Source organism: Notolepis coatsorum (genome assembly GCF_963971535.1).
Source record: "Notolepis coatsorum genome assembly, chromosome: 10".
NCBI lineage: Eukaryota > Metazoa > Chordata > Actinopteri > Aulopiformes > Paralepididae > Notolepis > Notolepis coatsorum.
In genome coordinates, this window is record NC_140174.1 from 110,554,450 (window position 1) to 110,576,501 (window position 22,052).

General features: G+C 41.4%; 1 protein-coding gene across 1 annotated transcript in view; it reads right to left on the reverse strand.

The window, feature by feature from the left end:
- top3b (DNA topoisomerase III beta) overlaps window positions 1-22,052 on the reverse strand; it is a 135,207-nt gene that overhangs the window by 70,185 nt on the left and 42,970 nt on the right. The window contains exons 3-6 of the mRNA XM_084322848.1: window positions 15,268-15,374; window positions 12,377-12,451; window positions 6,542-6,738; window positions 5,672-5,828 (exon numbers count right to left, since the gene is read on the reverse strand). Coding sequence (XP_084178974.1) covers window positions 5,672-5,828; window positions 6,542-6,738; window positions 12,377-12,451; window positions 15,268-15,374 — 536 coding nt within the window. The remainder of the gene's footprint in view (window positions 1-5,671; window positions 5,829-6,541; window positions 6,739-12,376; window positions 12,452-15,267; window positions 15,375-22,052) is intronic.

A 22,052-nucleotide genomic window follows, 5' to 3' on the forward strand; every position in this document is an offset into this window, starting at 1 on the left:
CACTTTTTCTTACACCCATATAGCTAGTTTTCACCTGAAGGGCAAATTACAGGACCAGTCCAGTAAAAAATAAATACAAAAATACATTAATCATGTATCATTATGTTTAAAATAAATTGCATTTGGTACAAACCTTTTGTGGTCTTTGTCAACTTTTCCTTCCTCTTGCGGGCTATGTTCCTTATATTAGCAAATTGCATGTAACATTCTCTGTGGTAGCCTTTATTAGCTGGCACATCTGGAATTGGGCTGTTCTCCTCAATGTTATATGTTTTAACAGCCAATTGTGCAATGTTGCTCTCTGGGCCATCTAAATTAGCCCACTGCAACAAACTGTTAATAAATTTCAACCAACTTGTCTCTGAAAATTGTATAATTTTGCTAGGTTCCTTGCAAGAATTACACATGTGCGTGTAGCACTCCATCTTTCCCACTGTGAATACCCCCATACCAAACGGTGGGGAAATTATTCAATGTAACCTTTTGGACTCTGGGTGGGGGGGGGGGGGGCATTAATTGGGTGTTTATTGTGTCATACTGTGGAATAATATTAATAGTATGTCCTATTGGGGACATAATATAAAATTCTGAGCAATTCAATCGTTTTTTTTTTATGGAGAGGACATCTGACATTGATTGATTGATTGAATGAAAACTGCATTAACAGATTGCAGAATGGGTACTGTTACGAAGGATCAGATTAAACCGAATATATATATTTATTTATGGATATATATTGAATAGTATTTGTATGTCGTTTGATATCCCTTGTATATTCCTTGTACATATACACGGAATATCCCTTTAGCCTACTATAGCCCATAATAGTTCATTCTCCTATTGGACAAAGGACCAGGCGCCAGGGGACCAGCCCCTGGCGTCAAGTTCAAAGGTACCGACGAGACATGTCCGTACTAGCCCCGGCTCCGCTCAGGGATACGGCTACCGAAATGAGAGTGGCACTATTTGTTCACCATGCATATAAATATGGCGCAAGTAAATGTAGAAGTCCCTTACCCTTCTTCCCAACTTAGTAACAGAACGTGAAGCCTCACCCACGATACGACGTGCGGTGAAGTATGGCCTGTTTGGCCTTAGAATAGCATTGAGACCTTGTGCGAATTAATAGCTGAATTGTCAGAGTTTGGCACTGTACCGTCGAGTGCGACGTATTTCTATCAAGTAATAATAGTCTATCGTGTATGGTGCATCGTGCGGTTAGAGTTCTAAAGTGACCAGCATCTCCAACGCTTCCTCGTGTTAGCTAGAGTCTTATCCAGGTTGGGCCGACCACATGGCGCTTTCATCCGAGGAGATCTAGGCGAGGACCGAGGGACATGTACACTGGATTACCTACCCGACGACTGCTGAGCCCTATGCGGCTGGAATATATATTTGCTTCGGTACTGTGATTTGTGGAGCGGATAATCGCCGACGCCTGTGAGTGTTGGATTTACCCCCGAGAGGAGTCAAGTTGAGTCGGCGCTCAGAGAGACTGAGGTCGCCTAGCTTCTTCTTCATTGTGGAGCTACAGCCTACAAGAGAACCAAGGTGTATTCATCTGCGGATCAAGAGTCTATTGCACTGTCTTCTGTACTTGAAGTCTCCCTAGATATCGTTGACCAGACGGTCTACTACCGACGGCTCTCCTACCCCCCCTACCGGCTTACAACCGGGAGGACCCCTTCCAGAATATCCCGCTATATCATTACGTGTACCATAGATATAATTCCCTAAGAGCCAGGTTGTATACTTGCTTCCTGCGTAACCAGAGATTGGACATTCAGTGTTGATTTGCCTACGAGTACTCATTTGCCTTACAAGTGCATTCAAATGATAAATGTAAGATAAATATTCTATGTACCTTTTGCTTCATTAAATATTTGATTATTACCTTTGACTGGAACCGATTTCATTGTGGAAAGTGTTCATCATATTTAGATATCGTGTACTGTATGGCCAGTAGTTAAAGTACATAAAGCGGTAGTGGTTTAATGATACCATACTTATCAATACAGTCAGGGAATTGTACCCCTCAGTTACAGGTACAATACAGTGTACAGCTCAATACACACAATTGTTAAGGGGATGCAGACCAAAGAAATACTTTCGTGAGACACCAACAAAGTGAGGTATGTAATAAACTTGGAATCAAATTGTGGTCGGATAGATCTAACGTTAATATCACGTTAACCATCTGGCTAGCAAGCTCACCTGACGTCGGTATGGCTTAATACAGTGCGAAATACAATCATATAGTAAAATTTTCTGAAAACAAGTTGAACATAGTTTTGAACGTTTTAATAGAATAGTATTTACTGTCTTTTAAGTTTCAATGCATATAATCCAAACATAGCTAGCTTTCCAGTCAGCTACATAGTCCAGTCAGATCCATACTCCGTTGTTGACATGTTGGGGTCCTTAATTCCCCTATGTGAATTCTTATTGGTTTATCAGCTAGAGGTGTCCAAAGATATGCATGAGCAAACATTTAAATAAAAATGTAAGATGTCCCGATAATTTTTTTTTGTTCCCGATCCGATCCCGATCATGTGATTTTTTTTATTTTTATTTTTTATCTTTTTCCCCCTCCATTTTCCTCCGATTTTCTCCCATCCCAATGTTAGTCGTTATGCCAATTCCCAATCCCCTTCCTGGTCGCTGCGCACTTACCCCCCACAGTCAGATCATCTGGGAGAGTGGAGGCTATCACCTGGCAGCGCGGATATTCTCCGAGAGGGCGTAGCGTGTGGAAGGATCACACTATCCCACTCAGGTCCCATACGCGCTTAGCAGGCGCCCCGACCGAACTGTAGGAGTCGCTGTTTACAACGACCCGGACCCACCCCGCCAGCTTCTCCCACTCTCTAATACTGCCAATTGTATTAGTGTGAATGGCCAGCCAAGCTGGTGACAACCCCGGAGCTGTGAGCTGGATTCGAACAGGCGAAGGAAATGGACCGGATATTTCTATATCCCATAATAGGAAAATGTCTGTTCCAGGCTCATCGCCCAACGGCGCGAGGAAGATACGGTAAGATTCAGCGTTATTTTTCAATGTCTCCTATACTAACTGATCCGATGAACATTTGACCCACATTAGATGAATGGTATAACGCTGCCCACGGAATTATAAACGCCCCCTCGGCCATCCGGTCAACATCAGATTACGTGTAGTAACTTCTAGAACCATGTCCAGTTGGATTTTTTTATATCGCGCCGATTGCTATCAAACTGTATTTGATCATCAATATAATGCATTTGGGGCTATAAATCACGTTCTGGAGAAAGCTGCAGAAAGAGATGAAAACATACTTATACTTTAGATCATATTTTAGTATGAATATGTGAATGAAAAAGTTTAACGTTGCTTCACCCTGAACAATACATATAGGACATTGAATGGGCCCTAATAATGGCAATTTAGCAATAGAATTTAAAAAGTTATAGCCCTGCAAAGAAGGGGAATTTCTCCATAGACAAATAGAGCCAGCAACCTATGGTATATCATGAATTTAGCCTTAGGCAATCAAAGTGTTAATAATAAACACTGTTAGGACTATCTCGATTCACGCGTCACTACTGTAACTAGAAACTCTGGGTGTCACTGTACATCAGTGTGGAACTGTACGCTGTAACGTTATATGTTATTTCGCCCGTGGAGGCTGCTGAAGCGCCAGCGGGGCGATGCAGTGGTTTGTCCCCGGCTTCCGTGCGCCGCCGCCGGCTTGACGCAGCAGCGGCCGTGCTCCGTTGTAGAAGCCCTTCAATGACAGAGCTTTCATATTTTGCGAATGCATAAACTATATCTTAAATTATGGTTATGTGTCTAATATGGCTGTCGCTTATCAATGACTTCGCGACAGCCATATTAGACACATAGCCATAATTTAAGATATAGTTTATGCATTCGCAAATATGAGAGCTCTGTCATTGAAGTGGGTGGTGGCAGCGTTACTAACAGCGTTCACCCTGATGTAAAGTAGCGATTTTTATTGTTTTGTCATGACAAACCAATTACATAATCCCAACATATGTGTAAAGAAACAACATATTCCAGTTAACGGTATATTTTTTTAATGATTCATTACGGTATAAATTAGGTTAACTGGAGCTGCGTATTGCTGGCTCTCATATTTGCGAATACAATAGCGTTCACCCCGATGTAAACAATTCTACAACGGAAGACGGCCGCTGCAACTCTCTGCCGCGCGGCAGCGCGGTCACGTCGCGCGGCAGCGCGGTCACGTGGCCAATCAGAGAAACGCTGAACGCAAGGCTGAACACAAGTTGGTTGCCTTTAATATTCATGCCACTGGGTCACCTCTTCTGGTTTTGCCCGAAGCTCCATAGGTTCTGGAGTGAAGTGTTCCAATGCTACTCAAACATCTACACCCATTACTTTCCCCCAGACCCAATAGTGGCTATCTTTGGCTGGTCACATAATATGACAACACTCAATTACTCTGAGATACAGACTATACAGTATGGCATAGTAATTACAAAGAAATGCATTTTAATGCTGTGGAACAAAGAAAGAGGAACCACTTTTCCAAACCTGGTTGACAGAACTCATTAATATGCTACACATGGAGAGAATACGCTATGAGAACGCAGGGCAACCCAGCCAATTTAAAGACATTTGGCAACCTTTTCTTGACTATCTATCTTAAAACTAACAAATGACTACATACACTGTAGATATCTAAAACAATGTGAACTTATAGAGCACTATTTTTATTTTTTTGTGTTTTGTTTTTGCAATGCGATTGTTGTGTGATGTTTCTTCCCTCGGCTCATTGCTCTATAGGCATCAACTAAAGGGACTCTTGATGACCTGATGGTATTTTGTACAAAGACTATAACTGGACTATGTGGACTGAATGTCTATTATAGATATATATTCTCAATATCTGATTTGATATGTCCATGTCTAACACTGGTAAGAGACACGAAGGAGTGTCTGGTTGTCCTTTTTATTTTTTTGGGGGGGGGGGTATATATTTTTTGTCGCTGTGATGTCTTGATTTTGTCTGTCCTGTCTGCCTGTAGCCTTTCTCCAACGCGTTCGTGTTTCCGCGTCTCTGATTGGCCAGGTCATGTGACATGTACGCCCAATCGTGGGACCGCAAGTTTCTACACTGGTTAAGCTTAGGCGCTCTTTCGAAGTTGGTTAAGGTTAGAGTTTGTCTTAGAGCATGGCGATAGAACGCCTGCCCTGATTCCAAACTCTAACCTTAACCAACTTCGAAAGAGTCGCCTAAGCTTAACCAGTGATAAACTAGGCGTTAGGTAGTTTGCAGGCTGTTCGACCCGGAAATAGGGGCAGAACTTGCCGTCCCACGATTGGTGCACATGTCACATGACCTGGCCAATCAGAGCGCAAAACGGGAACCCGGAAACACGGACGCGTTGGAGAAAAGCTACACGCGTCCTGTCTGCTTTGTTTGTATCTGTTAAAACACTGAATAAAAATAATATCAAGAGGGATTAATAAAGTGCAAATCTAACTCTCACCAAACATCACTTTCAGTAAAATAAAATCATCTTCTAAATCATTCATTCGAATTAATCAATAAAATCGATTAATCGCCCAGCCCTAACTGGCACAAAGGACAGTTTGACATCACGTCTGTGTGTGTGTGAATCTGTATTTTCTGGAGCTCTGTACCTTTGCCTGGATGACCCAGTACGTCTCTGGTTTGAAGGACTGGATCTTGTCATGGCGCTCCACGCAGAAGCCCAGCGTGGGGGTCTGGCAGGGTCCAAACGACACCAGGGAGGAGTCCAAGTTTCCATATTTACCCTGGAAATACTTGGTCTGGAACCTGGAACAGAGAGATCAGACCCCATTCAGCTCAGGTCAGCTAGGATATGGGCATGCAGAAATAATAATAATATAATAATAATAAACTGTATTTGTACTTTTCATACAGAAATTGCAGTTAAAAGTGCTTCACAGTAGGTCTGGGCAATTAATCGAAAAAAAAATCGCGATCTCAATTCTAAGTTATGACAATTGTTTTTGTAGAAAAAATAATAATAAAAAATGTTTACTTTACTTTTTAAAAATTTTTATTGAAAAAATAAGAATCGTGAGAGAATCGTGATCTCAATTCTTTGAGAGAAAAATCGTGATTCACATTTTAGCAAGAATCGCCCACCCCTACTTCACAGTAGTAAAAATGTCAGGCATAAGCGAGCATAAAAAAGATAGAGAGGTAGCAAGGTAAGGTAAATCACAGTGTTTCACATTAGGATCTAGCATCCCAATAGGCCTCTCTCTGTTTACGGTTCCATTCAGTAATAAAAAATTATTAAATAGAATAGACGAGTAATAGGCCTCTCTCTGTTTACGGTTCCATTCAGTAATAAAAATAATAAAATAGAATAGACACTGACAGAGTAAAAAAGTTTGATAAAATAGTTCAATACAAATATACAATAACATTTACAACATAGCATCGCTCATAACACTTAATAGAACAACAGAGCAATAGCAAGATAACCGGTGATTGTCATGCCGACGCGGCGGTCCTACCGGGTGAAGGCACAGCCGATGCGCAGGTCCAGCTCCTGCCGGGCGTCGACGGACAGCGCCTCGTTGCGGTTGGGCTCTCCCAGGCAGTTCATGGCGTTAAAGATGTCCGTGTCGGTGATGGAGCTGAACTTCGCCCGGAAGACGGTCTGCTCGCCGCTATACGACTGGTTCATGAACGGCTGCACGGCATCCAGCACCTGGGGAGTCAAAGCATCGCTAACCATCCAGCACCTAGGGGGTCAAAGCAGCTCCAACCGTCCAGCACCTGGGGAGTCACAGCATCTCTAACCGTCCAGCACCTGGGGAGTCACAGCCTCTCTCTAACCATCCAGCACCTGGGGAGTCAAAGCATCGCTAACCATCCAGCACCTGGGGGGTCAAAGCAGCTCTAACCGTCCAGCACCTGGGGAGTCACAGCATCTCTAACCATCCAGCACCTGGGGAGTCAACGCAGCTCTAACCATCCAGCACCTGGGGAGTCAAAGCAGCTCTAACCATCCAGCATCTGGGGAGTCAACGCAGCTCTAACCATCCAGCACCTGGGGAGTCAACGCAGCTCTAACCATCCAGCACCTGGGGAGTCAACGCAGCTCTAACCATCCAGCACCTGGGGAGTCAACGCAGCTCTAACCATCCAGCACCTGGAGAGTCAACGCAGCTCTAACCATCCAGCACCTGGAGAGTCAAATCATCGCTAACCATCCAGCACCTGGGGAGTCAAAGCATCGCCAGTGAAGTACCTGAACGCGTTCAATGAACGATCGTTCATGAACGCGTTCGTATTTTGGGCGAACTTGAACTGAACGTACTGTATATCCGCTAAATGAACGTAATTGAGAACGCGTTCATTCTCAGCCCTGTGTAACGGAGTTCAAAAGTGCGTTCATTCTCAGCACTCTATTATAACGGCGTTCAAAGATGTGCCATATTTCATAATGCATTTCAGCCGAAAACTCAGTTAAAACACTGTAAACAGGCTTAAAAATTATGCGTAAAACCACCCGATCTGGCAACCAGCCTGTCACCCCCTGCTACGTCATCAGACTCCTCCTCACAACAAGCAGTGGAACAGGAATCTGCGCGCAGAAGCCGAGAGCTGCAGCAGCAGCAGCACTCTCTCAGTCGGAGTCAGACTCTACCTCTAGACGTCACGTCGGCGTATGCATTTAAAAGAGTTTACAATTCAAACTATTTGATAAACTTCTACTTTCAGCCCGGAAATGCATTCTGATAAACTGAATTAAGGATAAGCCTCCATTTTTACAAATGTGGTATAGAGAGATCTTCGGTGTGCTCCTACCCCATGAAAGACACTGTGCAATGCATAGAGTCAACGACGCTTCCTTTCAGGAGGTGTGGGCCCCACTATTAGACTATTTTCCTGCTGAAATGTATCGGATCCTTCTAAAGGCCCAGTGCCCCATTGTATGGACAGACCTAGGATAGGAAAAAATAAATATATGCATGTCTACATGTGAATGCGCTCGAGGCAAGTGCAATACTGTACAGTGCCTGTCTTGGTCTGCTTTCCTTTTTGCTTGTTTTTCTTTTTGTTTTGTTTTTGCTTGCTTATGGTGTGGGTGATGGCATAGAGATGAACTGGAGGACCCCCCCTCCCCCCCTTGTCCCAATGTGTGTTTTTGTAATGTAAGTAACTGTACGTGAAAAATCTATAATAAAAAAAAAAATTTAAAAGAACTAAAAAGAACTAAATTAGTTCATTTTTGAAACCATGAACTTTAGTTCAACATTTTGAATTATGAACTATGAACTGAACTAGTTCATTTTAAAATTTTTGAACTGAACTAGTTCATGTAGAAAGTGAACTTTCCCAACACTGAGCATCGCTAACCATCCAGCACCTGGGGAGTCAAAGCAGCTCTAACCATCCAGCACCTGGGGAGTCAACGCATCTCTAACCATCCAGCACCTGGGGAGTCAACGCATCTCTAACCATCCAGCACCTGGGGAGTCAACGCAGCTCTAACCATCCAGCACCTGGGGAGTCAAAGCAGCTCTAACCATCCAGCACCTGGGGAGTCAAAGCAGCTCTAACCATCCAGCACCTGGGGAGTCAAAGCAGCTCTAACCATCCAGCACCTGGGGAGTCAAAGCAGCTCTAACCATCCAGCACCTGGGGAGTCAACGCAGCTCTAACCATCCAGCACCTGGGGAGTCAACGCAGCTCTAACCATCCAGCACCTGGGGAGTCACAGCCTCTCTCTAACCATCCAGCACCTGGGGAGTCAACGCAGCTCTAACCATCCAGCACCTGGGGAGTCAACGCAGCTCTAACCATCCAGCACCTGGGGAGTCAACGCAGCTCTAACCATCCAGCACCTGGGGAGTCAACGCAGCTCTAACCATCCAGCACCTGGGGAGTCAACGCAGCTCTAACCATCCAGCACCTGGGGAGTCAAAGCAGCTCTAACCATCCAGCACCTGGGGAGTCAAAGCAGCTCTAACCATCCAGCACCTGGGGAGTCAACGCAGCTCTAACCATCCAGCACCTGGGGAGTCAACGCAGCTCTAACCATCCAGCACCTGGGGAGTCAACGCAGCTCTAACCATCCAGCACCTGGGGAGTCAACGCAGCTCTAACCATCCAGCACCCGGGGAGTCAAAGCAGCTCTAACCATCCAGCACCTGGGGAGTCAAAGCAGCTCTAACCATCCAGCACCTGGGGAGTCAAAGCAGCTCTAACCATCCAGCACCTGGGGAGTCAACGCAGCTCTAACCATCCAGCACCTGGGGAGTCAAAGCAGCAGCTCTAACCATCCAGCACCTGGGGAGTCAAAGCAGCAGCTCTAACCATCCAGCACCTGGGGAGTCAAAGCAGCAGCTCTAACCATCCAGCACCTGGGGAGTCAACGCAGCAGCTCTAACCATCCAGCACCTGGGGAGTCAAAGCAGCAGCTCTAACCATCCAGCACCTGGGGAGTCAACGCAGCTCTAACCATCCAGCACCTGGGGAGTCACAGCCTCTCTCTAACCATCCAGCACCTGGGGAGTCAAAGCATCGCTAACCATCCAGCACCTGGGGAGTCACCTTTAATATTAAATAAGAGATTTTCCACCTCCTTTGCATCAACCCTCCTGAACTGCTAACTGCTAATTGTGCTTACCTTATCGATGAAAAAACGATTAAAATTGTTTGCCATGTCAGCTGGTTTTGTGATAAATGTACCCTCTACTTCTATGAATGAAGGCATTTTGCCCATTTTATCTCTACCTACAGCTTCGTTGATTGCTCTCCAGAGTTTCTTACTGTAGTTTTTACATTCCTCAAATCTTACTTTATAGTACTGTTTTTCTGTCTGTTCATTTGAGTTATTTGTGACTTTGACTATACAGATTGTTATTTGTGACTTTGACTATACAGATTGTTATTTGTGACTTTGACCATACAGATTGTTATTAATGACTTTGACTATATAGTTCATTATTTATGACTATACAGATTGTTATTTGTAACTTTGACTATACAGATTGTTATTTGTGACTGACTATACAGATTGTTATTTATGACTTTGACTATATAGTTCATTATTTATGACTATACAGATTGTTATTTGTGACTGACTATACAGATTGTTATCTATGACTTTGACTATACAGATTGGTATTTGTGACTTTGACCATACAGATTGTTATTAATGACTTTGACTATATAGTTCATTATTTATGACTATACAGATTGTTATTTGTAACTTTGACTATACAGATTGTTATTTGTGACTGACTATACAGATTGTTATTTATGACTTTGACTATATAGTTCATTATTTATGACTATACAGATTGTTATTTGTGACTGACTATACAGATTGTTATCTATGACTTTGACTATATAGTTCATTATTTATGACTATACAGATTGTTATTTGTGACTCTGACTATACAGATTGTTATCTATGACTTTGACTATACAGATTGGTATTTGTGACTTTGACTATTAGATTGTTATTTGTGACTTTGACTATACACATTGTTATTTGTGACTGACTATACAGATAGTTATTTATGACTGACTATTACAGATTGTTATTTGTGACTTTTACTATACAGGTTGTTATTTGTGACTCTGACTATACAGATTGTTATCTATGACTTTGACTATTACAGATAGTTATTTATGACTTTGACTATTACAGATTGTTATTTGTGACTTTTACTATACAGATTGTTATTTGTGACTGACTATACAGATTGTTATTTGTGATTTTGACTATACAGATTGTTATTTGTGACTTTGATTATACAGATTGTTATTTGTAACTTTGACTATACAGATTGTTATTTGTGACTGACTATACAGATTGTTATTTATGACTTTGACTATATAGTTCATTATTTATGCCTATACAGGTTGTTATTTGTGACTCTGACTATACAGATTGTTATCTATGACTTTGACTATTACAGATAGTTATTTATGACTTTGACTATTACAGATTGTTATTTGTGACTTTTACTATACAGATTGTTATTTGTGACTGACTATACAGATTGTTATTTGTGATTTTGACTATACAGATTGTTATTTGTGATTTTGACTATACAGATTGTTATTTGTGACTTTGATTATACAGATTGTTATTAAGTGACTTTGACTATACTAGGGATGGGCGTGAGTAATCGATTAATCGAATACTCGTAGCTATGAGAAAAATCTATCTTAAATTGTTAATAATATTTATTAAAAAAAATTTTAATATTTATATTTTTTACATATTTGTTTCATATGTATGTGTAAGATTATAACTGTTTGTTGGTTTCCTTAAACATATACATGAATGAAAAGAAATTGTAATTTTTTTTAAAATTCTTAAAAAAAGAAAAATCCTTTACGAGTAATACACGATCACTCGAGTATAGCATGTGATCAATCTATCTGGATTTGTCTTAAAAATGCCCATCCCTAGACTATACAGATTGTTATTTGACAATTGATCACATTCAATAAGCCTACTCAACAAGCATGGGAGTGTGGTCCGACCTACACAGGATAGGGCAATAAAAAAAGGGTTGTGCAATATGAAATAACCTGGGACTTATGGGACTGTGCCACATCAAATTAATTATGTTAGTTGGGAGGGAAGGAAGGGGTTGTCTCTCTGACGTCTTGTCTGTCTCTGCTGTAACATGGTTGTCTCTCTGATGTCTTGTCTGTATGTCTGTCTCTGCTGTGACATGGTTGTCTCTCTGATGTCTTGTCTGTATGTTTGTATCTGCTGTGACATGGTTGTCTCTCTGATGTCTTGTCTGTATGTCTGTCTGTTCTGTAACATGGTTGTCTCTCTGATGTCTTGTCTGTATGTCTGTCTCTGCTGTGACATGGTTGTCTCTCTGATGTCTTGTCTGTATGTCTGTCTGTCTGTTCTGTAACATGGTTGTCTCTTTGATGTCTTGTCTATATGTCTGTCTGTTCTGTAACATGGTTGTCTCTCTGATGTCTTGTCTGTATGTCTGTCTGTTCTGTAACATGGTTGTCTCTCTGATGTCTTGTCTGTATGTCTGTCTCTGCTGTGACATGGTTGTCTCTCTGATGTCTTGTCTGTATGTCTGTCTGTTCTGTAACATGGTTGTCTCTCTGATGACTTGTCTGTATGTCTGTCTCTGCTGTAACATGGTTGTCTCTCTGATGTCTTGTCTGTATGTCTGTCTGTCTGTTCTGTAACATGGTTGTCTCTCTGATGTCTTGTCTGTCTGTCTGTCTGTTCTGTAATATGGTTGTCCTATGTTCTTTTTTCGAACACAGTATTGTGTGTTCCGACACTAAAACAAATGTCTGTATCAACAGACAATAAAGAACCATCTTATCTTGTGTTTTACCTCAAAGCAGATGTTCTCTCCCTCTTTGTCGCAGTCCAGCCACAGAACCACGTAGTCGCAGCCTTTTCCCTCCACCTGGACGTGAGGTCAGAGTGAGATTAGAGATGTGGTGAAGATTACAAAAACGCAGATTTTTTTGATGTATTTTCACATTGTCTGCTAAAAAATGCCCAAAACAATAACCATATAAATGGCTGTAACTCACTGAGGAAAAGGTGTATTTGCACCGAATTTCACATGGAGGTTTGAAACCATGGAAATATAACTTTCCATGTTGAAAAAACAATCATTCCCTGGTAAACTATGCATGTATTGACTTCCGGTATGCCAGCAGAGGGCACAGACACATAAGAAGCCGAGCTCCCGGGCAAAGTGAATTTCAAACACTCAAGAATTCAAAGAAAACATTCAACCAAGACAGAAAGGTAGATGAGTGGGAGAAAGAAAGGGAAGAACCGAAAAAAAGGAAAAAAACATTCAATAATTCGGAAAACGAGACGACAAAAGGACCCGACACCGAAGCTAACGCTCCCGCTAGCCTAAACAATCAGCAGCAGGCCGCCAGCGCCCAGTCAGGACACGAGCCGAGCATGGACCAGGTGGGCATAGTTGGAGCAATAAAAGAAATGAAAACAGACTTAAAAGAAGAGCTCAGGAGAGTTAGCGAAGACATAAAGGAAAAGCTCGATACTATCGCATTTGAGATACAGAGCCTAAATCAACGAGTGGAAGAGGTGGAGAGCCGAGTGGACAAAATGGAGGACTGGATGGCGGAGATGTCGGACACACTCAGAGCGAGTCTAGAGTCGCACAGTACAGGTTAAATCTAAGCAGATCAAGCTGTTTTTAGAATTCCGTACGTAAATATAAACAAATCAAGCGTGTTTTTATGATTTATGAAACACAAATTGAGAGGTGTGTTTGTGTGGATCGTTTTTATGATTGTGGATTCTGAGGTGTGTGTGTGTGGATAGTTTTTACGATTGTGGATTCTACTTTACGATTGTGGATTCTACTTTTGCGTTTGTTTATTTTTGATAGAAATCTACCCCCATATGAAAATGCCATATTTTTCTGCTGGCTGCCTGCTGGCAAAACTAGGCTAGTAGCTACATTTATCTCACAGAGATAAAACTGGGAGCAAGTTTACTGTAGATGCGCTGTCAACTGACGGACTGAAAGAGAGAGACGACTTGCATTCCGTGAAGACCCGCCCTACTCCCCTACTCTGCATCTGATTCGCAGACTGTGGGTGAGGGGGGGAACGCTGACGGGATGCTGAATGTGATTGGACCAGACCCGTACACAGACACAGACACAGACAGTGTGGCAGTGCAGCCGGACATGCAGAGCACTGCTCACAGTCAGGAGATAGCGAGGATGCATTTGCCTTCCACTTTACTTGATATCACTCCGGAATCACGTTTCAACCAAGTCACTAACATAACGTTGCTGTCATGGGTAGGGATGGGTACCTTTCACATTTGAACCGATACCGGTACCTGTGAATCGATACCGGTACCCAACGGTACCTTTTTTCGGTACTTTAGTCTCAAGAAATTTAATTTACCTACCTCAGTCGTAAAAAAAAACTTCAAATAACTACAATTTCGACAGTTTTCGGCTCGTCATTGCTCCGACTGCTTTGTTGTTGAATCAAGTCAAATCCTAGGTAAGCATATATTGTGCGAGTGAACGTTGACATGAAAAGAAAAAAGTTATAAAAAAAAAAAAAAACGGTTTCTCACTTGATTCGATACTCGGTAGTACCGACGTGTTTCGGTTCGGTGCCTCAAAAGTACCGAATTCGGTACCCATCCCAAGTCATGAGCCTGCGCTATGGTAGCCTACAAGTGATCAAATAAATAGAACTTCCAACTCTCGCGCAACGTCTCGGCAAACAGTTGCGCGCGGGCCGCATTAACACTAAACTTCGATGTCAAGTAGGGGGCCGCAAAATATCATCCCTCGGGCCGCAATTGGCACGCTGGCCGCGAGTTTGAGACCCCTGCTCTAGAGGATGGAGAGAATTCGGTTGGAAAAATGTGATGAGATTTTTTTTATCACACCGCAAATTAAGAGTAAACAATTAAAAGGGCAACAACCCTGCTGGAGACAGTGTGGACAGATGAATGCCAACCACTCTCACATATTTTGGTTATGTGATAAAGTGCAACCATTTTTGGAAGTGTGTTACACAGGAAATATACAGAATTCTTAGCTATGAATTCCCCATGGAACCCCAGCTGATATACCTGGGTTTGATCACAGAGGAGACCATACACAATGAAGACTTCAAAATCATGATAATAGCTGGTAAGAAGGCCATCACAAGGAGCTGGCTCAAAGAAGCCGCTCCAGACAAAGAGACATGGAGGGGAATAGTGGAGATGATAAGCGATATGAAAAAAATGACATTCCTGATGAGAATGAAGGCCAAGACATACGACAGACGCTGGTCGAAATGGACAACATATGAGCCATATGTGTAAAGACTGCCATGGCACAATCAAAACAAACCCGACACACCAAGAGCAAATACAGCTCTACCCCCCCCCCACCATACAACACTGTCCTGTCCTGTGAGTCTTGTCTGTATAGATATATATAAAAAATAAAACGTTTTTTTCACTGGCCGTTTTTTTTTATCACGTAAAATAGTGTATGCTCAGTTAGCTCACACAAAGGTAATGTATGCTGGTGACTTGACACTGCACCAAGAATGAAGGGTAGGTTTCCCTGAATCATGAAATGTATGACGCTTGATACTGACTCAAAGGATAAGCTCAGAATTGGACAAATATAACACTATGTCCACCTGGACATAGCGTTATATTTGTCCAATTTTGAGCTTATTCTTTGATGTAGGCTTTAGAGGGTTAACGGCTTGCCTGTAGGAACTTGACCATGTTGAGTTTGGGGTTGGCCTCCTTCTTCTCCGTGGGAGCGGTGCTGAACAGTTCTGCAGGATCCACCTTGTCCCAGTTGTTGTACTTGCCTGAAGAGAAAGGACCACCACACACATCAACACAGCAGCACTGACTGGGAAAGGACCACCACACACATCAACACAGCAGCACTGACTGGGAAAGGACCAACACAGACATCAACTAGGGCTGCAACGATTAGTCGACATAATCGACGATGTCGATTATAAAAAATCGCCGACGAGGAATTGTTGCGTCGATTAGTCATTAATTTTTTTTTTTAAATATTATTATTTTTATTAAAAAAAAATTTGCACTACCTATCTTTGTGAAAGTGGCTTCTCAGCTCTGGTCCAGCCAGCTGAAGCCTTCTTAGCTTAACATAACAGACCGACAGTAAGTTTGGGGGAACTAATGGGATAACTGGGGATGTTGTTTGGTCCCGACAAGAGTCTCAAAGCAACTCTGAGGTCGTGCTCAATGTCCAATCTGTTCCTCTGCTCTGTCTTCAGCTGGACCAGAGCTGAGAAGCCACTTTCACAAAGATAGGTAGTGCAAAATATATATATATATATTTTTTTTAATATAATTGTTTTTCGATTAGTCGACTAATGGGAAAAATAATCGACAGATTAGTCGACTACCAAAATAGTCATTAGTTGCAGCCCTAACATCAACACAGCAGCACTGACTGGGAAAGGACCACCACACACATCAACACAGCGCTGACTGGGAAAGGACCACCACACACATCAACACAGCGCTGACTGGGAAAGACCACCACACATTCCTCCCCCCCCCCCCCCCCCCCATATTATCACAGTTTGAATGTTTAAGAACATATTTACTATAAAAGCTAACAGTTATAGCATTTCTTTTTTGAAAAAGGCTGTTTGAGTGTGACTTTGGTCATTGCTTGGGGGCGGAGTTACATTTGCATACGAATCAAGACGAGTGCTTTCGTCAGCCTCGGAGGGTAGTTTCTACCGAAGACTTGATTTTCTTGGTCTGTCGTGCGACGTTCTGCTTTATTTATGGGTAAGTTGTTGACTAGTTGTTTATTTAGAATGTTTGCGTGTGGTACAGCCCTTTTGGACAGTATAAAGTAGCGTTCAAATAACGTTACGGTCACTGCATTTAAACAGCATCATAACCTCTTAAAATTCCGACTGCCCGCCCTCGGACGTCCCGTTGCAGCACATCGTTGATATATGAAAGCTAAAATTTCAGCCGTTTGATTGACACCTACTTCACCTATTACGTGCTTCCAATCTCGGGTTATAAAACCAAACAGCCAACGAGCGTCAGCTTCGAACTTTCACTTTCATTTATTAATTTCAACACCAGACTAATACTACATATACACAGAACGTTTTTAGAAACAAATAAAATGTTATAGCAATACAATGGTAATAGTTACCATTCCTTTAGGGATTTAACATAATCAAAGACAAACAAACAAAGCGTTGTTCTAAAAACTGATTGTTATTTTTGTTTAGGATCAGCATTTTTTTTTTTGCAATCTCATCCTCATAAACCACTTCTGTGTTGGCAGGGCAGCGTGCTGTTAGTCTGCACCGCTTCCTAAGGCTGTGGAAAACACTACATTTTTTTCTGAATATTATGATTTATGATTTTATTAGGATCCCCATTAGCTGATGCAAAACATCAGCTACTCTTCCTGGGGTCCACACATAACATATAAATGACAACAGATAAGACATTTACAGTCATGCAACCAAGTGGTATTAAAAGTCAGAAAGTGACTATATACCACATTCCTAATCATATGGAATCATACATAGTACAATATACATTACATAACATTATATATTAATATGCACTTAATTCACAAGCAGTGAGAAACCATATAAATATATACATATACTGTAAACTCTTACCCCGATTCATAGGCACTGGATATACATACAAAGTAAACTATTACCACCTATTTGTATAGGCTACTAATATTCCTGTCACTAAAAATAAGATAAAATGAAACAAAAAGTAACTATGGGTGTGCGTGTATGTATATGTCTAAATGTACAGAATGTATTTACAGGCGTAGGGCTGTTAGATTTTGTTTCAGTCGTCTTTTAAAGCTTGCTTTAGTTTGTGCTTCAGCAATCTGTTCTGGAAGTGAATTCCATGCAACCATGGCTCGATACAGCACTGTGTGTTGCATTGATTGTGTTCTAGCTTTAGGAACTGTATAGCAACATCTGGTGGCATGACTCATGTGGTATGCATTAGGGGTGGGAATCACCAGTTTCATCACGATACGATACGATATCGATTCTTTGGACAGCGATATATGATATTTGCCGATATCACAAAGTCTGCCACGATACGATTCGATTCGATTCAGGTGCCTGCGATCGATATGAGACGATATTATGTGCCCATTTAACACAATCAGCCACATTTAGATCAACAAAAAAAAGGCTACGGAAATATCAATTGACGTTTTTATTTTTGAGCTCTTCCAGACATTTAAACTAAAAACAATCTATTGTTTTTAATACAAATAGACCTCCTGTTCACTGTAAAGTGCCACGTTTTTATATATTGAGCTTTAAACTTTAAGTAAAATGTTTTGGAACTCACAACACGCAAGCTAAAACCCCTTCCTCTCCCAAACCGTTCCTACAATTGTTTTATGTTGCATGATGATCATGAATACAAATATCAACATTATCTGTCCATCCTCAGTAAATAATATCAATATAATAATACGACGATGCAAAGCATGTTAGATGCATTTGACCCGTTGCGGGGGGAAAACTGCACAGACTTATATCGGCTCGCAAAATAGAGGCTCCCTAGCGCTGCTCTGCTACACAGAGTTTCACAATACTGGCCGCGGGGCGGATATGCCGTCGCCGGATTTTCAAAATAAGGGTATCGCAATATGAATCGATCTTTTTACGTTGCATCGATCCTATTTGATTATTGATAATAGATCGATATATCGATCTGGATCGATGTATCGTCCCACCCCTAGTATGCATGTATGTTAGAGCTGAGTTTTAGTAGATTATTATATAAACAATTAGGATATTTCAATACATTAATATTTCTAACAAAAACAAGGAGTGATGCTGTCAGCATCTCCGTGACTTTCATCCAGGAGAGCTTGACATGCATATTGTTTCCACGGACTAGACCTTAGTGTGCATCGAAGGAGAGCTTGACCTGCATATAGTTTCCACTGACTAGATCTTAGTGTGCATCGAAGGAGAGCTTGACATGCATATTGTTTCCACTGACTAGACCTTAGTGTGCATCGAAGGAGAGCTTGACCTGTATATAGTTTAAACTTTACACTAGACCTTAGTGTGCATCGAAGGAGAGCTTGACCTGCATATAGTTTACACTAGACCTTAAGTGTGCATCGAAGGAGAGCTGTCTGCATCTAGTTTACACTAGACCTTAGTGTGCATCGAAGGAGAGCTTGACCTGCATCTAGTTTACACTAGACTTTAGTGTGCATCGAAGGAGAGCTTGACCTGCATCTAGTTTACACTAGACCTTAGTGTGCATCGAAGGAGAGCTTGACCTGCATCTAGTTTACACTAGACTTTAGTGTGCATCGAAGGAGAGCTTGACCTGCATATAGTTTACACTAGACCTTAGTGTGCATCGAAGGAGAGCTTGACCTGCATATAGTTTACACTAGACCTTAGTGTGCATCGAAGGAGAGCTTGACCTGCATATAGTTTACACTAGACCTTAGTGTGCATCGAAGGAGAGCTTGACCTGCATATAGTTTACACTAGACCTTAGTGTGCATCGAAGGAGAGCTTGACCTGCATATAGTTTACACTAGACCTTAGTGTGCATCGAAGGAGAGCTTGACCTGCATATAGTTTACACTAGACCTTAGTGTGCATCGAAGGGCCAGCTGACCTGCTCTGTTCTGAGCCAACTGCAGCTTTCCCAGATCATTCTTGGTCGCATTTGACCAGATCATTGGGCAACAGTCTAGATGTGATAGAACTAGAGTCTGGATGACTTGTTTGGTCAATTGTGGTGTCAGAAAAGCCAAGCACCTTTTTATAACGGATATATTCCTCCCCATCTTAACAACAACAGAATCTATATGTCCCGTCCACGACAACTTACAATCTAAAAAAACACCAAGAAGCTGCGTTTCCTCTACTTGCTTAACAGCTACATTGTTTAGCCTCAGGTTCAGCTTAGGTTTAGAGCTCAATGAAATTGTACCAAATACAATGCTTTTTGTTATGTTTAAGGCTAGTTTATTGCTGGTAACCCATTCTAGTACTTTTTGCAATTCTTTGTTCAGGGTTGCAGTGATTTCATTAACTGTGGGTGCATTCATGTATATTGTTGTATCATCAGAATACATCTCACATATGCTTTTTTGAGAGCAAATGGAAAATCATTAGTGAAGATAGAGAAAAGTAAAGGACCAAGCTAACTTCCTTGTGGAATTCCACTCTCAACATGTCTAGCATCTGAAAAGCTGCCATTAAAGAAAACTCATATTGGATAGATAGCTTTCTATCCATGATAAAGCAGTTGGAGCAAAACCATAATACATGAGTTTATTCAATAATAGTTTGTAGTCAACCACATCGAAGGCAGCACTCAAATCTAACAATACTGCTCCTACAATGTTCTTCAATTTCTTTCAGTCATTCATCTGTCATTTTTGTAAGTGCAGTGGCTGTTGAGTGGTCCTCTCTATAAGCGTGCTGGTATTCACTTGTCAGATTGTTAACAGAGAAGTAGCGTTGTATTTGGTTTTGGTGTAATAAAAAAATGTCCAAGAGTTTGTTAAGAACCGGTGACAACCTTATTGGTCTGATTCAATGAAGGATGGTGTTGAATTGGTCTTTCTGTCCATAATATTCTTGAAAGTTTTCATCATACTTTATATTATTAGTAGTTAGTAGTTAGTTTCATAATACATTTTCTTTTTCCTATTCAGTTTAGTCACATTGTTCCTTATTTTACAATATGTCTTCCATTCAGATGAACTGTCAGACTTAATTGCTGCCACTTTTTCTTTCTCTCTCTCACCCATACATTTCTTTAGCTCCTCATCAATCCACAGTGCACTAACAGTCCCGTTAATTAGCTTCCTGGCAGGTGCATGTTTATCAATAACAATAATCATCCACATACAAATCACAGCAGAATGAAGTCTTATATGATCTCTTAAACACAATTTTAGGCCCAGCCTTTGGGACTTTGGCTTTCCTGGGGAGTGGATTTAAGAGCTATTGTTCACACCTAGTACCCGACTGCTAAGGTGCCAAACTTTAGATTTAATTTTCTCAGCTTTTCAGAGACTTGAGATTCAAATAAGCATAATGTTCTTCAAATATGTTCAGATTTCAATGTATGACACATAATCTGAAAGTTTACATTCTGTCCTTTCATAATCTGTAAATTATGGAAAATGACGATGGAATACATTATTTTAAAATAAATTACATTTAGTCATTTAACCGACACTTTTATCTAAAGCGACATACAAGTTGTGTACAACCAGTCAGCAGGAAAGGTACAACTCTGGCAGCTAAGGGTCAGCAAGATTGTTCATAAAACAGTGTCGAACTTTGAGTGCTACAGAGTGCATAGTAGTAAAGACATATTAGCATAGTAGGTAGTAGTATAGGCAAGGTAGATTTCTTAGTAGAAAATTGCACAACAGTACAATGGCTAGTAGATTTCATTCCACACTTCAGATATTGATTGAAGAAGTGTGTTTTTAGTCAACAGTGAAAAATTGGGTGTGTTTCAGCTGTCTGTCCTGACTGATGGTTTCAGCTGTCCTGACTGTGATGGTTTCAGCTGTCCTGACTGTGGTGGTTTCAGCTGTCCTGACTGTGGTGGTTTCACCTGTCTGTCCTGACTGTGGTGGTTTCAGCTGTCCTGACTGTGGTGGTTTCAGCTGTCCTGACTGTGGTGGTTTCACCTGTCTGTCCTGACTGTGGTGGTTTCAGCTGTCCTGACTGTGATGGTTTCAGCTGTCTGTCCTGACTGTGATGGTTTCAGCTGTCCTGACTGTGGTGGTTTCAGCTGTCCTGACTGTGGTGGTTTCAGCTGTCCTGACTGTGATGGTTTCAGCTGTCCTGACTGTGATGGTTTCAGCTGTCCTGACTGTGGTGGTTTCAGCTGTCCTGACTGTGGTGGTTTCAGCTGTCTGTCCCGACTGTGGTGGTTTCAGCTGTCCTGACTGTGGTGGTTTCAGCTGTCTGTCCTGACTGTGATGGTTTCAGCTGTCCTGAGTGTGATGGTATCAGCTGTCCTGACTGTGATGGTTTTTGGAAGTTAAGAAAATGTAATTTCTTTTTTTAATAAATATCCTCAAACTAAATCCTCAATTTGAATAAAGTGATGAATCTGATTAAATGTCTTTTTTTTTTTTATTAAATCAACTTTGAATATAACTCATCAGTTTTAATACTATAATATTAGTGTAGCCTAATCTTTATCTGCAACTGTGAAGAAAACTCCCATTGGTTTAAACAGAATGAATAGACACATAAGAAATATATATTTGAAGAAAAAAAAAATCTAATTTTTTATAAAAAATAAAAAATGCAAATGTTGATTTAGAATTCGAACGCCAACGTAACGAACGAAGGTCCGAACGTTCGAACGTTTGGGCTCAGCCCTATTGTGGAGTGAGGACAGAGAACAGCCTGCTTCTCTTTGACCCAGGAGCTCATAATAATTAAGTGAATGAGCAGCAGCAGCAGCAGCAGGATCCT